The sequence below is a fragment of the Primulina eburnea genome, chromosome 6 (assembly GCF_022965805.1).
Source record: "Primulina eburnea isolate SZY01 chromosome 6, ASM2296580v1, whole genome shotgun sequence".
Classification (NCBI taxonomy): domain Eukaryota; kingdom Viridiplantae; phylum Streptophyta; class Magnoliopsida; order Lamiales; family Gesneriaceae; genus Primulina; species Primulina eburnea.
Genome location: NC_133106.1, coordinates 38,037,676 through 38,056,166, shown reverse-complemented (window position 1 = coordinate 38,056,166; position 18,491 = coordinate 38,037,676). Strand labels below are relative to the sequence as shown.

The 18,491-nt window shown below is 33.9% G+C and overlaps 3 protein-coding genes across 8 annotated transcripts; 2 read left to right on the top strand and 1 right to left on the bottom strand.

The window, feature by feature from the left end:
• Positions 1–5,142: 5,142 nt before the first annotated feature.
• LOC140835093 (6,7-dimethyl-8-ribityllumazine synthase, chloroplastic-like) lies at positions 5,143–8,961 on the top strand. 3 transcript variants are annotated; one of them, XM_073200437.1, is made up of 8 exons: positions 5,143–5,347; positions 5,598–5,710; positions 5,814–5,909; positions 6,730–6,825; positions 7,018–7,096; positions 8,072–8,118; positions 8,225–8,284; positions 8,657–8,961. In XM_073200437.1, exons 1-8 carry the CDS (start codon positions 5,197–5,199, stop codon positions 8,696–8,698), a joined length of 684 nt encoding a protein of 227 aa, XP_073056538.1. In that variant the 5' UTR covers positions 5,143–5,196; the 3' UTR covers positions 8,699–8,961. The 3 variants fall into 3 exon arrangements, with proteins under 3 accessions (XP_073056538.1, XP_073056539.1, XP_073056541.1); XM_073200438.1 differs by having other exon boundaries at positions 8,225–8,300; XM_073200440.1 differs by lacking the exon at positions 5,814–5,909.
• Positions 8,962–10,085: 1,124 nt separating this feature from the next.
• LOC140835091 (desiccation-related protein At2g46140-like) lies at positions 10,086–12,644 on the top strand. Of its 3 annotated transcripts, none has more exons than XM_073200435.1 (3): positions 10,086–10,246; positions 10,846–11,798; positions 12,442–12,644. In XM_073200435.1, the coding sequence occupies exons 2-3, from the start codon at positions 10,860–10,862 to the stop codon at positions 12,445–12,447; spliced, it is 945 nt and encodes a 314-aa protein (XP_073056536.1). In that variant the 5' UTR covers positions 10,086–10,246; positions 10,846–10,859; the 3' UTR covers positions 12,448–12,644. The 3 variants fall into 3 exon arrangements, with proteins under 3 accessions (XP_073056536.1, XP_073056535.1, XP_073056537.1); XM_073200434.1 differs by having other exon boundaries at positions 10,846–11,829; XM_073200436.1 differs by having other exon boundaries at positions 10,087–10,246; positions 10,858–11,829.
• A 713-nt stretch (positions 12,645–13,357) lies between these two features.
• On the bottom strand, positions 13,358–18,189 carry LOC140835090 (ankyrin repeat protein SKIP35-like). Of its 2 annotated transcripts, XM_073200433.1 has the most exons (4): positions 18,105–18,189; positions 16,949–17,967; positions 15,820–16,252; positions 13,358–14,459 (listed from the first exon to the last, which is right to left on the bottom strand). In XM_073200433.1, exons 2-4 carry the CDS (start codon positions 17,677–17,679, stop codon positions 13,644–13,646), a joined length of 1,980 nt encoding a protein of 659 aa, XP_073056534.1. In that variant the 5' UTR covers positions 17,680–17,967; positions 18,105–18,189; the 3' UTR covers positions 13,358–13,643. The 2 variants fall into 2 exon arrangements, with proteins under 2 accessions (XP_073056534.1, XP_073056533.1); XM_073200432.1 differs by lacking the exon at positions 18,105–18,189 and having other exon boundaries at positions 16,949–18,067.
• Positions 18,190–18,491: the final 302 nt, after the last annotated feature.

The following is an 18,491-nucleotide window of genomic DNA, read 5'->3' as shown; positions in this document are numbered from 1 at the left end:
ATGTTCTCTTGGAAAACTTATTATAAGACCATAACCAGCTAAAATCCAAACTGAATCACCTATATTTGTTAAACGTATTCCGGGTGATATTTTTAGGCCAATTCATCCCTCATGTGGACCATTTAGATATTTTATGGTCATTGATCGATGCCTCCAGCAGATGGTCACATGCATGTTTATTATCAACTCAAAATATGGTATTTGCAAGATTACTTGCTCAAATAATAAAATTGCGGAATCAATTTCAATATCATACAATCAAAAAAAATTAGACTTGATAATGCTGGTGAATTTACTTTCTAAAATTTCAATGATTATTGTATATCAATAAGAATCACTGTTGAGCATCATGTTGCTCATGTACATACAGAAAATGGATTAGCTGAATCATTGATTGAACGTATACAACCGATTGATAGAGCAATGATTATGAAAACAAAAATCTCTGTTTCTATATGGGGACATGCAATTTTACATGCTGCTGTATTAATTTGCATCAGATCAATTGCATATCATAAATACTCCACATTGCAGCTTGCCTTCTGTAAAGAGCCATACATTCCTCATCTGATAATGTTTGGATGTATGACATACGTGCCTACAATACCACCTCAACGAACAAAAATGAGACCTCAAAGAAAGATCGAAATTTATGTTGGGTACGATAACCCATGACTAATTCGATATCTTGAACCTCAGACAGACGACATATTTGCAACACGTTTTGCTGATTGTTATTTTAATGAGAAAATCTTCCCAATGTTAGAGGAAGAAAAGAAACACATCGAAAAGAAAATTACATGGTATACATCATCATTGTTACATTTGGATCCAAGAACTAAACAATATGAAAAAAGATGTACAACAAATTGTGCACTTGCAAAGAATAGCAAATCAAATACCAGATCATTTGCAAACACAAAAAGGGTAACTAAATCATATATACATACTGTAAATGCCTCTGCTCGAATTGAAATTTTAAAGAAACAAATTGAAGACACTCATTATGTCATTAAACGCTGGAAGTGTGGAAGGCTAATCGGTTCCAATGATAAACATCCTCGAAAAAGAAAAAGTATAGAGAAACACGATGATAACAAAATAGAGATCGATATTCCGGTAGAAATACACGATGATGAAAATATTATGTTAGAACCATAAACTGATGATAATCGTGAAATCTCCATCGATTATATTAATACTGAAAAAATATGTAACTGACAAGATGTAAAAGAAATTGTTGAGATATTTTTTTACAATGTGGCATTTGACATTATAAATGACAATGAAGATCATTAACCAAAATCTTTTGGTGAATGTAAAAATCGACAGGACTGGATAAAATGGAAAGACGCCATCCAAGTTGAATTGGATTCGCTAAATAAACGTAACGTTTTTGGATATAGTCCTTACACATGAAAGTGTAAAACCTATTTGGTACAAATGGATTTTTACTCGAAAGCGAAATGAGAAAAATGAAATAGTAAGATATAAAGCTCGACTTGTTGCACAATTTTTTTCTCAAAGGCCTGAAATTGATTATGAAGAAACGTATTCTCCTGTTATAGATGCAATAACATTTCGGTATTTGATTAGTTTGACAGTATCTGAAAATTTATAAATGCATCTTATGGATGCAATTAAGATATCTGGAGCAGAAAGTTCAAAACATAAAGAATGTTATCATGTGAAATTGTAAAGATCATTATATGGGCTAAAGCAATCAGGTCGAATTTGGTATAATCGGCTAAGTGAACACTTGATGATAAATGGATATGTAAATAATTCAATATGCCTTTGTTGTTTTATTAAGAAAACAACATCCGGATGCGTAATTATTCATGTATATATTGATGATTTAAATATTATTGGAACGAATAAGGTAATTCAAGAAGTTGTGTTGTACTTAAAAGAAGAATTTTAAATGAAAGACTTTGGAAAAACAAAGTATTTGCTGAGTTTGCAAATTGAGCAAAAAAAAAAAATATATATTAAAATATTAGATTCACAAGTCAACATCATGTTAGATTATAAATGGACCATCTTTTTAAATGAAAATTCGTTGAACTTGACTCTCATTCGTTTGTAGAACTATTTACTCGATCGCAGACATTTCTGGAACACCTCTAGCAGAGGGACATGTTTTATTTTCACAAGTTAATTAAAGTTAAAGTAGGTCTATTGTGAGACGGTTTCACGAATCTTTATCTGTGAGACATGTCAACTCTACTTATATTCACAATAAAAAAATAATACTCTTAGTATAAATATATTATTTTTTCATGGATGACCCAAATAAGATATATGTCTCACAAAATACGACATGTGAGACCGTTTTACACAAATTTTTGTCATAAACACGAGAGTAACTAATATTTAATGAGTGGGTCTTATGTGAGACCGTCTCACAGATCTTAATCTGTGAGACCGGTCAACCCTACCCATATTCACAACAAAAAGTAATACTCTTAGCATAAAAAATAATAATTTTTCATGGATGACCCAAATAAAGATCCGTCTCACGAAATACGACCCGTGAGACCGTCTCATACAAATTTTTTCCATATTTAATATGTTGGTGAAAATTTATCAATAACTCTAAAAATATCATTTAATCACTCAGTCAACTTCATATTCCGCGTTTCTCGTTCTATATTTTTTTTCTATCCTACCATTTCAATTTTAAAAATTATAAAAATAAAATATTAATTGTCAGTTAAGATTATGCGCTAGGATCGTGGATAAAATTGTTAGTGCGAAATATCGAACGGTATTACTTATAACCTATAATTAATATATAGTTGATAATACTAACAAATAGTATATTTTCAAAGAAATATAATTAAACTGATATCATGATTCACTGTATGTTGCTAATCATCATTCACGAGTAGTGTTACAATCCATCCGTTTCTATCTCCATTAATTAGTTTTTAATACCATTTATTAAAATATCAATTGGACTATTTAAAGTGCACTAGTGACCATAAATCTTTAGTTGTAGTAAAACAAATTTACAATTATCATACATAAATTAAACTATATATTAAATTGGGCAAACATTTTTAGACGACGATCATCTCTAGGATTTGAAAAATAAGGAAATTATTGAAAATTTCATGATTTATTACACGTGTTTATATGTTTTCTTAGGGCATGTAATTTTATTTTCTTTCTTAATTAGTATAATCTCTTTTTATACGAATTATAACCGCATTAATTCCAGAAGTTGTAATCCTAGGAGTTGTTCCATTAATCCTCTTTGCCCTCTTTCTCTTTCTCTTCTTTTTCCTTTTTTTTTTTTGTATATATTTTTTAAATCTGATATGTTAGTTCTTGTATTATAATGTGATTGTCATTTATAAGCTTAATATGCACTAGTGTTTGGAGCTTTTGATCACACCAATCTCAATGGTTTCTGCTTTTGCGTCGCAAAATAAGGACATGGTGATCGATATATTGATCGTGAATAAGCACCGATGACATATCTCTATTTTCAGTAAATTAAAAAAAAAATATGGTTTTTATTTTTAATTTTTCAGAATGTTACCATTCACAAAATTGTCAAAAACAATACTTAAACAAAAGTAATGGTACGTAGGACTTCTTTCTTTCATTAACTCTTGATAGCATTGATTTTTGAATGGAATGTGATAACAAACATGTAGGTGGTTTGTCAAATATATTATTCAATTAATAAACTAAACTTTGAAATTTCTGTAACGAAACTAGTGCATGCAAGTTCAAGATTATTTCAACGCAATAATATATCATAATATAAACTATTTTGCATCAATATCAATTATCAACTACTTTTTTTTGAAAATTTTGACATTTTTTCATCTACTTTATTTGTACAAGGTTCTCAAGTCATCACTAATTCCAATTGTTCTTATGCACAGAGAAGATATAGAAATTATAAAGAAAATTCGTATTTTTGGTAATGTATCTATTTACAATTTTAATTCTCATTGTTATCAAGTTTTAGTATTAGTTTTTTTAAATAATTTTTTCAATATTACATCGATGTGACATCATGCAGCGTTCTCCACATCAATATTCTCATTGAAAAATAAATAAAATTACCAAAAATATGAAGAAACATGCGTACATTCAAGACCAAAAATATAATTTTTCAAAAAAAAAAAAAATTCACAACATTTAAATAAACCTTATTTTTTTATTCATTGAAACTAAACACCCAAAAAATCTTATTAAAAGGTTTTCATCTAATTCTTATAAAATTAATCACAAATTCAATTTATCTTTATTTTATTTAAATTGCATGCAATGATGCAAAGCACATCAATTTCAAATCCCCACTTGGAATATGAGTGCAAGTGAAATTTGAAAATAAAATTTGATTTATTATATTTTTTTATTGAGGAAGGTACGAGCCCATCCTACTGAAATACAATAAATTTGTCAGGTCACATCAAAGATAATTTTGAAAACGAGCCCTACAAACAGTGACCAACCTGGTTTTGGAAATATGTATTAAATTTTTGAAGCATAAATTTCATTGAAATTAATTAATTGGGTGATTTATTGGTTGATCGGTTATGTGCACCCATACAAATTAAAGTTATGTGGATGCGATACGAATCAACCATGTTCATACTTACAACGAAAATTTATATAAGATTTTTGGCAAATTAATATAAAAACGTGATTGGATTGAAATTATTTGAATTCATGAATTTCAAATTCATTTAACGAGTGAATTTATTTTTATTTGTTAATTTATATATATATATATATATATATATATATATATATATATATATATATATATATATATATATATATATATATATAATGATACATTTTGTTTAGAAGAAAGACACTTAATTTTTCAAGATCATTCATATAACGGCATAAATTAAATCAATAAATAGTTCCATGACATGATCACGTTACAATATTATTGTTATTCAAATAAAATAGTTGACGAAATAAAAGTAAAGATTTCCAAGTTTCGAAACGAAGTCTATTTTGGGCTAGTCAAGGCCCATCTTGGGTGCTTGATTTATCGACAGAGCCCATAGTCACGAGGGTCATGGCCGGATTTGAACATTATTGAGCCCGATGTTCTTCGAAGCCCAAATCAACTTTTCGACCCGTTCCTAACTAACCCACACACTGACAGTCGGAGAAACCAGGGAATCCATCTATTTGCTGCATTTTGTTGAAGAAATGGCATCGTTTGGTTATCTTCTCCCACCTACTTCTCGCATCAATTTCACAGATCTTCAGAAATCTCTCGCCATTTGTTCCCCATACTGCTGCAACTATAATAAGCTCACAAGTTTTACTGCTGCGCCTGCTGCTTATTCCCTTCGCCTAGGTTGGTAATTTTTATTTTGTTTTGGTTCTTTATGCGCTCGGATTGCACTCAGTTCTGGTTAATTTTCATGTTAAAATTTAGATTCATTTGTTTGTTTTTTTGAAATCGATGGAAAAGTTGGTAGGAAAGTATTAATTCTGTGAATCTGAGTTAGTCGCGTGGTGGTTGGTGTTTATTTTTACTCGGGACTCTGTTTTGTGCGCAAATGTATTTCTTTTTTTATTGTTGACTGTATGAGCATCGTTTGCAGGTTTTGAATTCCCTATTGAGAAGCCGAGGAAGAAAGATTATATTTTGCATACATTGGCTGTTCGGCAGTTGACTGGATCACTTACCTCTGCCGAGGGTCTCCGTTTTGCTATCGTGTGTAAATTTTATTCACTAGTTCTATGTTTTTTCCTAGGGTTATTTACGTTTCTATCATAATTGGTGTTGAGCTTTTGAATCTGATTTATTTGGTGTGAAGGTGGTGGCGCGGTTCAACGAGATCGTCACCAAGCCTCTTTTAGAGGGAGCCTTGAAAACTTTTGGGCAATATTCGGTTAAAGAAGAAGATATTGATGTTAGTGATAACTGATCTGACTGCTAATCATTTACCAATTAGATCGTTGTACATGAACACTACATAGATGCATGGAACTTCAAAGTGGCTATATATACACTATCCAAGTTTATTGGTATATGTAATATTCGACGCAGGAGATATACTTTCCCTAAAAACTTTCTGCATATTAATATTTGATCGCCATACATCTTTGTCATCCAATGCATAGTAGTGTTTGTAAATGCTTTAAAAAGTGGTTATGGATTTGTTCTTTACAAAGTTTTGCAAATTTGTAAAGGAAAAATCAACAGTCGCTTTTTTAAGTATTTGCAAACACTGCCTTATTATCATTTTTATCAAGCAGTTCTAGTGTCCCTTTCTCACTAGTTCAGTATTATGGTAGTAATTGTTTTCGTAAATCGACAACTTTATCCCAATCCTGAAGACCTGATTTGCGTTTCTTCTCAATTAATGAACAAATTCAAGTAGGCTCTGATTTGAGATCAGAGGAGTTCACGAAAACCGACTTAAAGAAAGCTGGGGGACAACAGCTGTGCGATAAAGTGTAAATTGTATATTTGTTTCCTATCATGATTCTGTTATGCTGGTAAAATATTAGTGGAGACGTGCAAAATACAGCACCAACCTAGAAGGAAAAACATTATTGCATGCTACTGGTAGCAATAAGTCCTGCTAGAGTGACTTTGATTTAGTCTTTGTGCTGTAGTATTATGTAATTATGTGGAAAATCTTCTGAGGAAAAAGTTGCATCCTTTATACGATTTGCTTTCTTGTACGTAAAGCTGAAAAACTGCATTGTTTTTCCATCTTACCTTAGGTTGTTTGGGTTCCTGGTAGTTTTGAAATTGGCGTGGTTGCTGAGAAACTTGGAAAATCACAAAAATACCAAGCAATCGTGTGTATTGGAGCTGTGGTAAGCTTTCTCGTCATAGGTTCTAAGTTTCATGGTTCCCTCTCAGCTCCTGCTCCGCCAATTGTGATGTCCTTTTTGTTTGCTCATATATTCCTACTATCTATGTGTTTTTATTCTTGTTATTGTTTGATGTATCTATTGTTGCCTTTTGTAAGTAATTGACTTCTCTTTTGTATCCTTTTTGACCAGTAGATTAGAGGTGATACCTCCCACTATGACGCTGTGGCTAATTCTACTGCTTCTGGAGTATTATCAGCTGGTCTAAATTCAGGTGACTTGTGCATGGCAGAATAAAATAAAAAGTTGGTGCATTTGAAGTTCACCCCCCATTTCCAGGCATTTTGAGTCTACCGTTTGGGTTTCAATTACGGTTCTGTTTTGCTTGTTGGATTTATATGCAATGTACTACCAATATGGCATTCTTTCTTTTTAGCTGCAGATATTTTCTAGACATCTGTTGAAGAGTATGTTTTACTTTTACATGGCCTGCTGATTTCTTAAATAAAAATGTCAATGCAAAAAATTATTTATCGGTCATTTTTATGTACAATAAGGTATTATTGAGATAAATTCCTTCAATGGTGTTGCTTTGTCATTGTTTAACATTCTTGGCAATGATTTTCCTGTGAATTTGGGATTTATTGTTTAAGAAGCAGCTGAAGTTTGATATAGATGTATTGAATGAGTAATATTCAGTCCATCTGGAATCTGAAAATGTAAAAAAATTACAAATAAATTCCTCTAGTCCTTTCTCGGGGTTGGAATGATCCTGTGTCCCAAGGGCGAAAGGGCTGATTGGTTTGTCGGATACCATAAATCTAGCTTGGGTTCATAGATGTTTGTTTGTAACTTATTTTATCCTTGCTTTTCTTGCCTCTAGCCTTTTTTTGTTCCTGTCTTGATGAGCTCTTCATTTTAATAAGAATTAACCTTTAAGAAAAGAATAAGGAGAAAAAACAATGCGCAATGAGTTATGATGCCTCATCTTTTTTCCTAGTCCCTATGCCCTGAGACAATTTTTTTACATCCTTCACTTCATCGATTCCATTTACCCCAATTCCAAGCTGCAACAACAAGAGAGTTCTTGGATAGGACATTGCGGTTTTGGAAATTTTTTTATTTTTCGATTTATCATGCGGGCCGAACTGTTGTTGAATGGACTTCCATGCAAAGCGTATTATCATGTGTCTAATGATTGTTGTAGTCTTGATTGATTGATGTGTATCTGTATTCTATTGGCTTGCAGGCGTGCCTTGCATATTTGGTGTTTTGACGTGTGAGAGCATGGAGCAGGTAAATTGGCAGAGAAAATATTTTCATGTCTGTGGTATCTATGCATATGTTGAAATACGGGAAAAAATCTTATTCCAAAAAAAATTGCATTATAATTATTTTTCAGGCATTAAACCGAGCCGGTGGTAAGTCGGGAAATAAAGGTGCTGAAGCAGCTTTAACAGCTGTAAGTTTACCACAAAGTAACATTCCTGTTCTCCTTTTCACTTTCTGAATCAGTTGATTTCCTCAATTGTATTATCTTGTGGATGACTTAGCCCAGTATTACTACCTTGACTAGCCCCATTTTCACATCAAATCAATTCAAAACCGAACAGTTTGTATCGTCATTGAAATAAACTTGATAGTTAATAGTAAAAAAGTTTGACATAAAGAACCGCAGGCTTCATGTCCTGTACTAGTTCTTCACTAGGTTTCATGAAGCTTACAGCATGTAGCATGATCTGTCAAAAAATTTGATTTTACTTGGAATTTTTTCAAAAGTTATCGAAATATGTTGGTTATCGATTCTTGATTGTTGAGTGGTTTCGATTGGCAGATTGAGATGGCATCTTTATTCGAGCATCATCTCAAATTTTGACACGAATATAGCCTGCCATCCGAGGTTTTGCCGCATTGTGCTTTGCCTTTCGAAACAACCGAAAGTATCTGTCCATACCTGCAGTTGCGCATGAGTTTGTATCTCTTAGAAACTAAATTATCCCTTTACCTGGTTTGAACATTGGGAATGAATTTTGTTTATTTTTACTCTTATATTTGATAGTGAAAACAAGCTTGTGGATCTTTTATTTACGTTCTCTTTACTCACCTACGAAATAAATTATATTTTGTGGTATGCATTTATTCTTAGCAAGATTACTGTGGGTTGAAATGGAGATGGAAAATATGAAGGAAAACAAATAAAGGGGAATATTGTGTAAAAATTTAGATCAATACCCTGCAACGTTCAAAGTGATGTATCTATGAAGTGCTCGTCTTTTCTTCCTTTTTTGCACATTTAGTCTTTCGACTTCTTTAGATGTGATATGTCTATTATATTATATGCCATCAAAGAAAAAGTTGGGGACGTATATTGTGAATTTGAGATTAAAGATGAATGGAATACTTATATAATATGGTTGAAATTGAATGTGAGATATTCAAAACCGAAAAACTTTAAAGAATAAATGGAGGAAAGGAAGAAAAAAGCATAAATGGAGGAAAGGAAGAAAAAAGCCGATAATAACATAAGCTCATTTTCCTTGGCAGCATATTTGGCAACTTCAATATATAAATATTAATCCATCAAATATGTGTGTGTCTGTTATACACACACACACATATATATATCACACATATATAATTGTACTGTTAAAAAAAAAAAAAAATCAATGAGATCATCTTATAAATCATTTTGTGAAACAGATCTTCAATCCGATTTGATTCATAAAAAATGTTATTTTTTTTTATAAATATGAAATGGATCAACTCACCTCACGCTGTGTCATTTTTTAAAGCCAGTATTACTTTTATCTCATTAAACAAAATACTTTTCAACAAGACAATATCACCATCACTCAAAAACAAATTACATCATATATTTTTTTTTTAAAAAGAGCAGATTATCTACACAATAATTTTACAGAATTATAATAAAATATTTTAAAACATATATATTGTATGTATATTAATTTAATTTCAATTATAATTATTCACAAAAAAATATATATATGTATAATAAAAACGGTTTGATTTTTTTTAGGTTTGATTTTTGGATAATAATTTGTTTACTCATGACCAGACAATGTTGTCACGTGGGACACATCTTATCCGTCATCATTTCACAATGTCGGCAACTCACGAACATATTTTATTTCAATCTTTTTTTGATTTTTTTGTTTCAAACAACAATTTTTTTTAAATTTTTGAAACGCATTTAAATTAATTAATTTAAGCGAATAGTTAATCATGTTGAATTTTAGAAGGATCTCTCACTCGTATGAGACTTTTAGAAGTATGTAAATATAAATAACACCACTTTCTTGTGACAATTCATAGTACTTGTATTTGCTTGACAAATTCAAGAAGATCTTCGGATTCACCTGTCTCCTTCGCTGTCGACTTCGCTTGTTTTCAACTCTTGTTGCAGGTTAAGCATTTTATCTTTTCGCGATTTGTGCTGAATATATCTTTCGAATGTGGAAAAATGCACATCATTTCATGGTTTCTAGATTTCTCTATCTTGCTGACTCGATCACTAAATCTGGGAACCCTGTGTTTCTTTCTATAGATTTTTCAGAATTTGTTCGTGATCTATTTTTGCGTTTATGTTTATTTTGATTTTGGGTTCTAGATCCCAGGATTAACTCTCCAGATATGTGGAGGTTCTGAGCTTTTTGTACATAAATCTTGATCAAATGAAAATGAACGCCGAGAAATATGGGCTTTTATCGAGATCGAAAGTTATGTATTAAAATGACAGTTGAGAAAAGATCTAACCTTTTCAAATTTGTGTGTGCTTTCATCTTGATGTTGTTGCTTTACAACTTTCATTTGCTCTGTATAATTTTCTTAAAGTGAGGTTGAATGATCTGCAACTTTGTGATGCGTCTTGTTTCTTTAGAACTGAAATCCTGATCTTTTAAATCACTGTTATCGGGAGATCGGCTTACCAGTTTGTGGCTACTACACTTTCAAGATTGATTTATTTTTTTAAATATCGTTTTATTTTTTAAAAACAAAATAAAGTTTCTTGATTAGATATGGCGTCTTGTGATGAACCTGAGATTGTTGAGAGGGGAGACAAGAAAGACGAAGAGAAAGGTGGATTTATCGACAAGGTTAAGGATTTCATCCATGATATTGGTGAGAAAATTGAGGAAACTATAGGATTTGGGAAGCCAACGGCTGATGTTACTGCCATTCATATACCTCACATCAATCTTGAAAAGGCAGATTTAGTCGTCGATCTCTTCGTGAAGAATCCGAATCCTATCCCAATCCCTCTCATCGACATAAACTACTTAATCGAGAGTGATGGAAGGAAATTGATTTCCGGTTTGATTCCAGATGCTGGAACAATACATGCACATGGTTCAGAAACAGTTAAGATACCTGTTTGTTTAGTATATGATGATATTAAAAGCACTTACAATGATATAAAGCCGGGAAGTATCGTTCCTTATCGAATTAAGGTTGACCTCATAGTGGATGTGCCGGTTTTTGGAAGGCTTACATTGCCGCTAGAGAAGACTGGAGAGATCCCAATACCCTATAAACCAGATATTGATATTGAGAAGATCCATTTTGAGAAGTTTTCTTTTGAAGAAACCGTTGCAACTCTTCATTTGAAGTTGGAAAATAAGAACGATTTCGACTTGGGGCTTAATGATCTCGACTACGAGTTTTGGCTATGTGATGTGAGCGTCGCAAGTGCTGACCTCACAAAATCTGCTAATATCGAAAAGAATGGAATCACGATGATCGATATTCCCATTACTTTTAGGCCAAAGGATTGCGGTTCTGCCGTTTGGGACATGATTCGGGGCAAAGGAACTGGATATTCGATGAAAGGAAGTATCAACGCGGACACTCCTTTTGGGCCAATGAAGTTACCAATTTCAAGGGAGGGTGGTACCACTCGTCTTAAGAAGATTAAGGAAGATGGGAGTGATGATGATGATGATGATGATGATGATGAGGTATAGTAAGAGCAGTACCTAGTTGTGCTGTGTGAGTCTTTTTCATTTTCTCATTTGGTAATAAATATCATTCACGTTTGAAGTCCATTACTGCCTTGGCATTCTTTACATGTATCTAACCTGCAGTGAACTGAAAGGTTGAGCTCCTTGTACTTCAACATATGCGAAAGACGCACCTAAAGAATGGATAATCTTTTATAGTGTCGGCCTGCTCTTACTCTCCAACATTCTGTGGTATTACCGATTAGTTTGTGAGGTAGTAGACAGATCATGAAGGAAAATTCATTTGAGTCTGAGGCGAACTTTGATATTTAGAACAGTCTTAAATTATGACCATTCTCCGTTTTCTATGCTTATTTTGAGACGTTTATAGTGTGGCACGGGAATTCAAGCCTTCCACTCCTCTCCCTTCCCAACTCACGTTTCAAATTACTACCATGTTTACCAAAAGTCTCTGTTCTAGATGGTTTACTTTTCAGTTATCCTCTTGTCTTGTTCATGAGTAGGTTTTCCTTTTTTTCTTTTTTTCCTGTGTAGTTGCAACATGATCTGAGATTGCACTATCTTTATTTTCATTGGCACACTCTTGGAAATATTCTTTCTTCCTATCATACTCTAATGTATTGATTTTTTTGTTTTGCAGGAATGAGGATAACGCTCACTGGTGCTGGTGGCTTTATCATCTGTTACAAATAAAATAAATATATCTGAACTTGAACTTAGGCATCCTTACCTAGACTCAATGGTCGAGATTCGAGAGGATGAATTTGGTTACTTTCGTTTCAATATATGCCTCACTTGTATACATTATGACCACAGTTTCTTGAAATGCTTTTGAAAAAGATTGATTGACAAGCGTAGGTACCGAACAAAAGTTAAATTTCCCATTGGGGCATCTATAGAGTCAAACAACTGATTCAGCCCTTCACTAATATTTTGATCTGTTCCATTTTTATGTAGTTTCTGGTTTATGACGCATATCTAATAACCCGAGACAAAATTTGCCAAAACCTAGCCGTATGACAAACCCTCCGATGCTTCAATTCAAGAAAAATATGTAGATAAAAAATATTTATGGCATGGAGAAAACTAGGGACGAGCAGAAATCAAATTGAAACATTTCGATGGTTTGTATTTGTTTTTAGTCAAATCACGATTTGAATCATTTTAAAATTAGTCAAACCAAAAAATTTGTTTTGTTCAAAGTTTAGATTAAAAACTCCAAGATTCATAATGTTATAATCATATTATAATGTAAATTTCTTTAATATAATCATGAATATTGATATTTTTTTTTATGATAGCTAGCTAGTTGAAAATTTAAATTATACGTAAAAATAGTTAAAAAAATTTATTTTAAAAAATTTAAAATTGATTATCCATACCAAACTGAAACCAAAGTTTGGTTAACTTTGAATTGGTTTTTAACTAGCAATGATTTGGTCTTGTTTGTAATTTTTCCACACTTATAGGTAGCACTTGGTTGTTCGAGTTTTTATCAAACCAATCCGATTTTATCAGCTCTAGAGAAAACATCGCAGAAACAAAACAAAGTAATCACCAGCAACATTGGATCAAGATATATACCGCCTGCTCTTAATTTCCTCCTCTTTTGATCCAACAAAAGTGATATTAAAAGTGGTCAATTTACAAACCAAAAACCATGACACATCCCTAACCATTTCCATATAGTTTCTGCTGCAGAAAGTTTTCACTAATATTCAAGTTGGTTGCCATCTTCATTCAACAAGGTTAATTTCGTATATTATTATATGAGAAGAAAAAATGAGTAGAGGGAGATGGATAGGGAGAGAGATTTTCATAAGATAAGGAGTCCTTGTATTCTTAAGGAGCCACACGCCTTGCAGCTAGGTGGAGCAAAAATGGAGGAAGATGATGCTCTAATATTGCCAGTAACTCTCTCCTTTGGCCAGGCTCGTCTAATACCACCCCTCCAAGCCTTTTTGCAGCTTCCACCAACTGCCCGCGATGCTTCTGTGATAATAGATGGCCTCCGGCCTTGATGCACTCCCTGTACAAAGGCAGGTATGCTATCGCCACCCTCAAGGGGCCAGGCAGATCACTTAAACAGATTGGAGATTCGCCCCATTTCAAAATTTGAACCAAGTTTGAGAAATGTACTTCTCCTTGTCTCACTCCATCCAAGAAAGCTGCCTCTGACCAGTACTCTTGAAGAAAATCACGGAGCTCTGGAGCAACAGTCTCATCTTCAGATCTGGCGATTGTGTCAGCGACAGCATAAGTAGCAGCAGGATCCCGTAAAAAGTCGGAATGGAGGAGAAATGCTACCCCGTCGAGAGACCCACCACTTCTTTCGCCTGCCGCCTTCAGAATTTCAATGCTGAGGGCAGCAAGAATGTGCTGGGGAACGTGGGGTAAAAGATATGCAGCGGCCTCAACTTGACTGCTTGATGTCGCAGCTGTGAGGGCGAGGCACAGTTCCATGTCTCGGCAACCCCTTTGAACAAACCACTCGACAACTGGTATGCAACCCCTCTCAGCAGCTCGCATCAGAGGACCCAAGAAAGCCATAGCATTACCCTCATCCACCAGACACTCCATTGTACTGATTTTACCATAATGTGAAGCGAAACCCAATGCCAGATCAACATCCACATCTAAGCTGTTTCTTTGAGCAATCTAGCACCCAAAGTGAACCAAAACACATTAACATAGTGTGTTAAACCAAACTATCCAGTTCAAAACTTACAACTGCAATTTTCCAGAAGAATATAAATCACGGGATTAGTCAATCATAGGCATGAATATGCGAAGAAAGTTAAGTCAACACCAGCATCAAAATACAAGAGCATTAGAAAAACAATTATCAAGTGAAAAAGGACAGTATTTGAAAAACATTCAGGATTGTCACTAACTGTCCATGGAAACAAATACAGCAGATAACATTGAATCAGCACTATTTTATTCTACTGTGAAAGGCAGACTGCCAGAGAAATATAAAATTTAAAACACATCCACCAAGCAACAAACTTCAGACTTCCGATAAAGCAGGAAGCATAACCAAACAAAGCCCAATTCCTTCAGGGAAAGGTCCTTGTTATTTTGCTAATTGTTCAGGTATCTGATGGCATCTAAATTCTAACCTAAGCCATTGGTTTTTCCACATAATGTTTACGAGCTTAAAAATTCATAGATATCATCAATATGTAATGGCCAAGATGACACCTTAAGCAGTGATGTGTAGTATGAACCCGTCATTTACTTTATAGAATCACACGAAAGTAAAGCAGGATAGTGTAAAGCATTGCCTAACACTAAATGTCTAAATGTCTCTTCCTTCCTAGCAAGTGTCATGATGCAATCCATCCCGGAAATTCAACGCCAGAGTTAGTTTCACACTGATCTTGTATTGTTTATTGTATTTGGCCTGCTATGAACATAATGTTTTTTTTAATGGTTTAATGCCACATATTGATTCTCTCGTTGTCAAAATTAAGTTGCATTTATTTAGGGACATTTATTACTTATATCCTGGGTATGACCAATATATTAGTATGTTGCTTTTGATCAATGAAATTAGTTTTACTGATCTATCCAGCCAGCTTCACAATGTTTGCAACAATCTAAGAACAATAGTTGACAACCGAAATTCGGAACAGGCACTAGATAACGGATACAGGGTATGTGTATGATTGAGGGGGTTGGGGTGAAAAGAAGCATCACTGAAAGGATAAAAGATGCTAAAGGACTCTAAGTACAGCTCAAAAAAGGTGTCATGTGAGCTACTGATTCCAGGACTTGCAAATGTAAATGGTTGAAGTAACAGCAATAATGAAATGGAGAAAGGAAAAAGGGTGGAGACGGAAATCAAATAAGCAGAATTTATTGAAAGGGATAGAGCAGTCATCAAGCAGAGCTCCAAATTGACCAAAAAATTTTGTACCGTGCCACTAGTGAAACAGCCAATGGCAAGTCCACAAAATGAATCAAAAATTATAATAGTTAAAATCATTGCTTAACAGCAATAAAATGTGATTACCTGCAATAAAATGCGAACAAGCTCTGTGCTTCCAAATCGTGAGGCCTCCAGAAAACATTGATTAACATTGTCTGCACCCCCCTCAACCAGCATGCCCAACAATCCTTGGATTGCTGTTGCTGACAAACCCGATGACCAACCAGGATCAAATGAACCAGAAAAGAGTGTAAGTGGGAAGCAAGCTGCATCAAATGCCTCTGTAAAATCTTTTCCGGTGAGATAGTTTCCAGTAATATCTAGAAAAGTCTTAAAAGCAGACAACTGGAGCTGGATTCCAACAACAGAGGGATTACCCACCCTGTCCCTATTACCCTGGCAACGCGCATGGAAGCTTATACATTTAAGAGCCCACTCAGTAAATTTTCGAACCTTAGCACCGGCTTCAGCCTTCAAAACTTCATCTCCATTGCATTCCTGAAGCCTTTCATGCAATCTAGTAGGGACAGGACGTGAAAACTATCAAAACATGTCTACGAACATGTGGAAAATTACAGGGAATGCAAAGAAAATGAAATATAATAACATTTTCATATTTTGCTTTCATCATTTGTACTACAAAAGCTCAATTGATTCTTCAAACACGCATTTCAAATTGCAGATTTCAATCTCAGCGATACACAATGCTAACAAAAGTAACAATTGTTCCCCTCTCATCACCGTTTGTTTCCCAATAGAAAGTTAAAATCCATATGACACAATTAAGTTCCTAGCACACTAGAGAGATCAACATCGAGAGATAGGTACCTGCCAATTGGTTTTCATCGTTTTACTATGGAGGGCCATATTTCATGCTTTCCTCAATCAGAACTGGCATTGAGTAAAAGAAATCTTAATTTAAATTGGAATCAAAGGGGGGCACTTTAAAAGAGTTTCTCTCAAGGGAATTTTGCTTGGGAAGATCTCTGTAATCACCCCCAAATGCAAAATTCTTTTAGATATTCGGCCTTTGATTTTAACTTTCCAATTGTGAGATAGAGAAAATCCAGGGAGAATTCAGCGAAGTCACCTAATATAGCATGAAAGAAAAACAAAAGAAACCCTCCAGCTGTGAAAAGAACAGTATTTCACTAGTTTGACAAGGGAAAAAACAAGTCATCTTGTTAAGCATGCAAAAGTAGAAGATCAGAACCTCTGTGCCATCACATTAACAGTGTCTGCCAGGCTCATTGTGCGACTCTGACAAGCAGATACGCAGGAAGCAAGAAATGAAGTCCTAAGAACAGCTCGAGTGAAATCATAAGCCCCATTAGCAATGATCTTCCTGATTAATCCACTAATTCCATCCACTTCTTGGTGTGTGCTCAAGAACCAGATTGAATCCAAGGAAATGCACAGTGCATCATTAAGTGTCTGAAAATCTGCCAGAAATATCAGACTCTCAGCAAGCTCCCAATCACGAGCACTCACAGCCCCCTGAAACAACCGGCCTAGCTCAATTCTATCTACGTGACTGAGTTTTCTCTCATTTTTCCCGTCCTCGCATTCAGAAGCAATCAGCCTGGATTTAAGTTTCTCAGCACCGAAAGTACAAGCACTTGTACTCAAATCTTCCTTCATTACAAGTGGCGCTTCTCTTGAGAAAACTACATTCTTGTGGCTGCCTCCCCCACTTTTCTCTGAGCTAAAATCGACAATATCATTACCACATTCATCCTCGTCACTCTGACTTGACTTTTCAGCATCACCAGTTTCAATATCTATTTCCATCAAGTCATTCTCGAAACACTGGCTATTTACTTCACCCTCTATATCCAAGGATCGGCTGCCTATTTCACTTCCGATGTCACTTTCTCTACCCACTACAAAAACCATTTTTGCTTCCATTGTCAAGGTAACAGGGGAAACCTCAGTCCCAGACATTCTAACTTTATCCAACCCACTCAGACAAACAGATACCTCAGAAAATATTGGCCGAAATCCAAGATTCTTAATTTTCTTCCATGACGATTTCAGCCAATTTTACCAAACTCAAACACGTATAAATTTTTTTTCTTTTTTAAAAAAACCGTTAATTACAATACAATTCAGAGATCAAAACTTCATCGTCATCAGAAGTTTCAATAGTGGCTAATTTCAGCGTTATTCTGTTTTGAATCAAAACTCTCGAATAATTACAAACCTGTAATCGGCCCACCATCAACAAAAACCCTGCAATCAGTATATCATCCCAATCGATTAAAAAATCCTCAAACATCAAAAAACTCACAATCAATAGATATACAAAACCCGGAATAAATTTCACATAAATTACAAAAAATGGAATGCAGAGAGAGAGAGAGACCTGCCTGATTAATTATTAGGGTCTGTGTGCGAGTGGTTGCCTTTTCTTTTCTATTTGTGGAGAATAATACTCTTCGATCTTTTCTTATACTAGTATACTATGCACACAATTTTTTTTTATCATTATCGATTAACTAAAATATAATTTAATATTTTATAGAGAGATTAAATTGATATTTTAATTGTTGAAAAAAAAAAATAAAAATAAAAATGTGTAGAAATTTTTAAAAAAAAAACAAAAAACAAAAATGTAATATTAGTATTATATAAGAGTAAAACTGAAAAAAAAAACTTGGTGTCTTCCTAAGTAGTTACTATCATATGTTCAATCTTAATATAATAGAATAGATATATCGATATTGATTTTTAGCTATCAAAAGTTCACATAAATT

What these genes read in the sequence shown, in the direction of transcription:
- LOC140835091 (XM_073200435.1), top strand. Translation starts at nt 10,860, where the DNA reads ATGGCGTCTTGTGATGAACCTGAGATTGTTGAGAGGGGAGACAAGAAA.
- LOC140835093 (XM_073200437.1), top strand. Translation starts at nt 5,197, where the DNA reads ATGGCATCGTTTGGTTATCTTCTCCCACCTACTTCTCGCATCAATTTC. An exon ending in ATCAGCTGGTCTAAATTCAG is followed by an intron (nt 7,097 to 8,071) that starts GTGACTTGTGCA and finishes ATTGGCTTGCAG; the next exon opens with GCGTGCCTTGCATATTTGGT. An exon ending in CGTGTGAGAGCATGGAGCAG is followed by an intron (nt 8,119 to 8,224) that starts GTAAATTGGCAG and finishes ATTATTTTTCAG; the next exon opens with GCATTAAACCGAGCCGGTGG.
- LOC140835090 (XM_073200433.1), bottom strand. Translation starts at nt 17,679, where the DNA reads ATGTCTGGGACTGAGGTTTCCCCTGTTACCTTGACAATGGAAGCAAAA. An exon ending in GTTAATGTGATGGCACAGAG is followed by an intron (nt 16,253 to 16,948) that starts GTTCTGATCTTC and finishes TGTCCCTACTAG; the next exon opens with ATTGCATGAAAGGCTTCAGG. An exon ending in TTGTTCGCATTTTATTGCAG is followed by an intron (nt 14,460 to 15,819) that starts GTAATCACATTT and finishes TTTGGGTGCTAG; the next exon opens with ATTGCTCAAAGAAACAGCTT.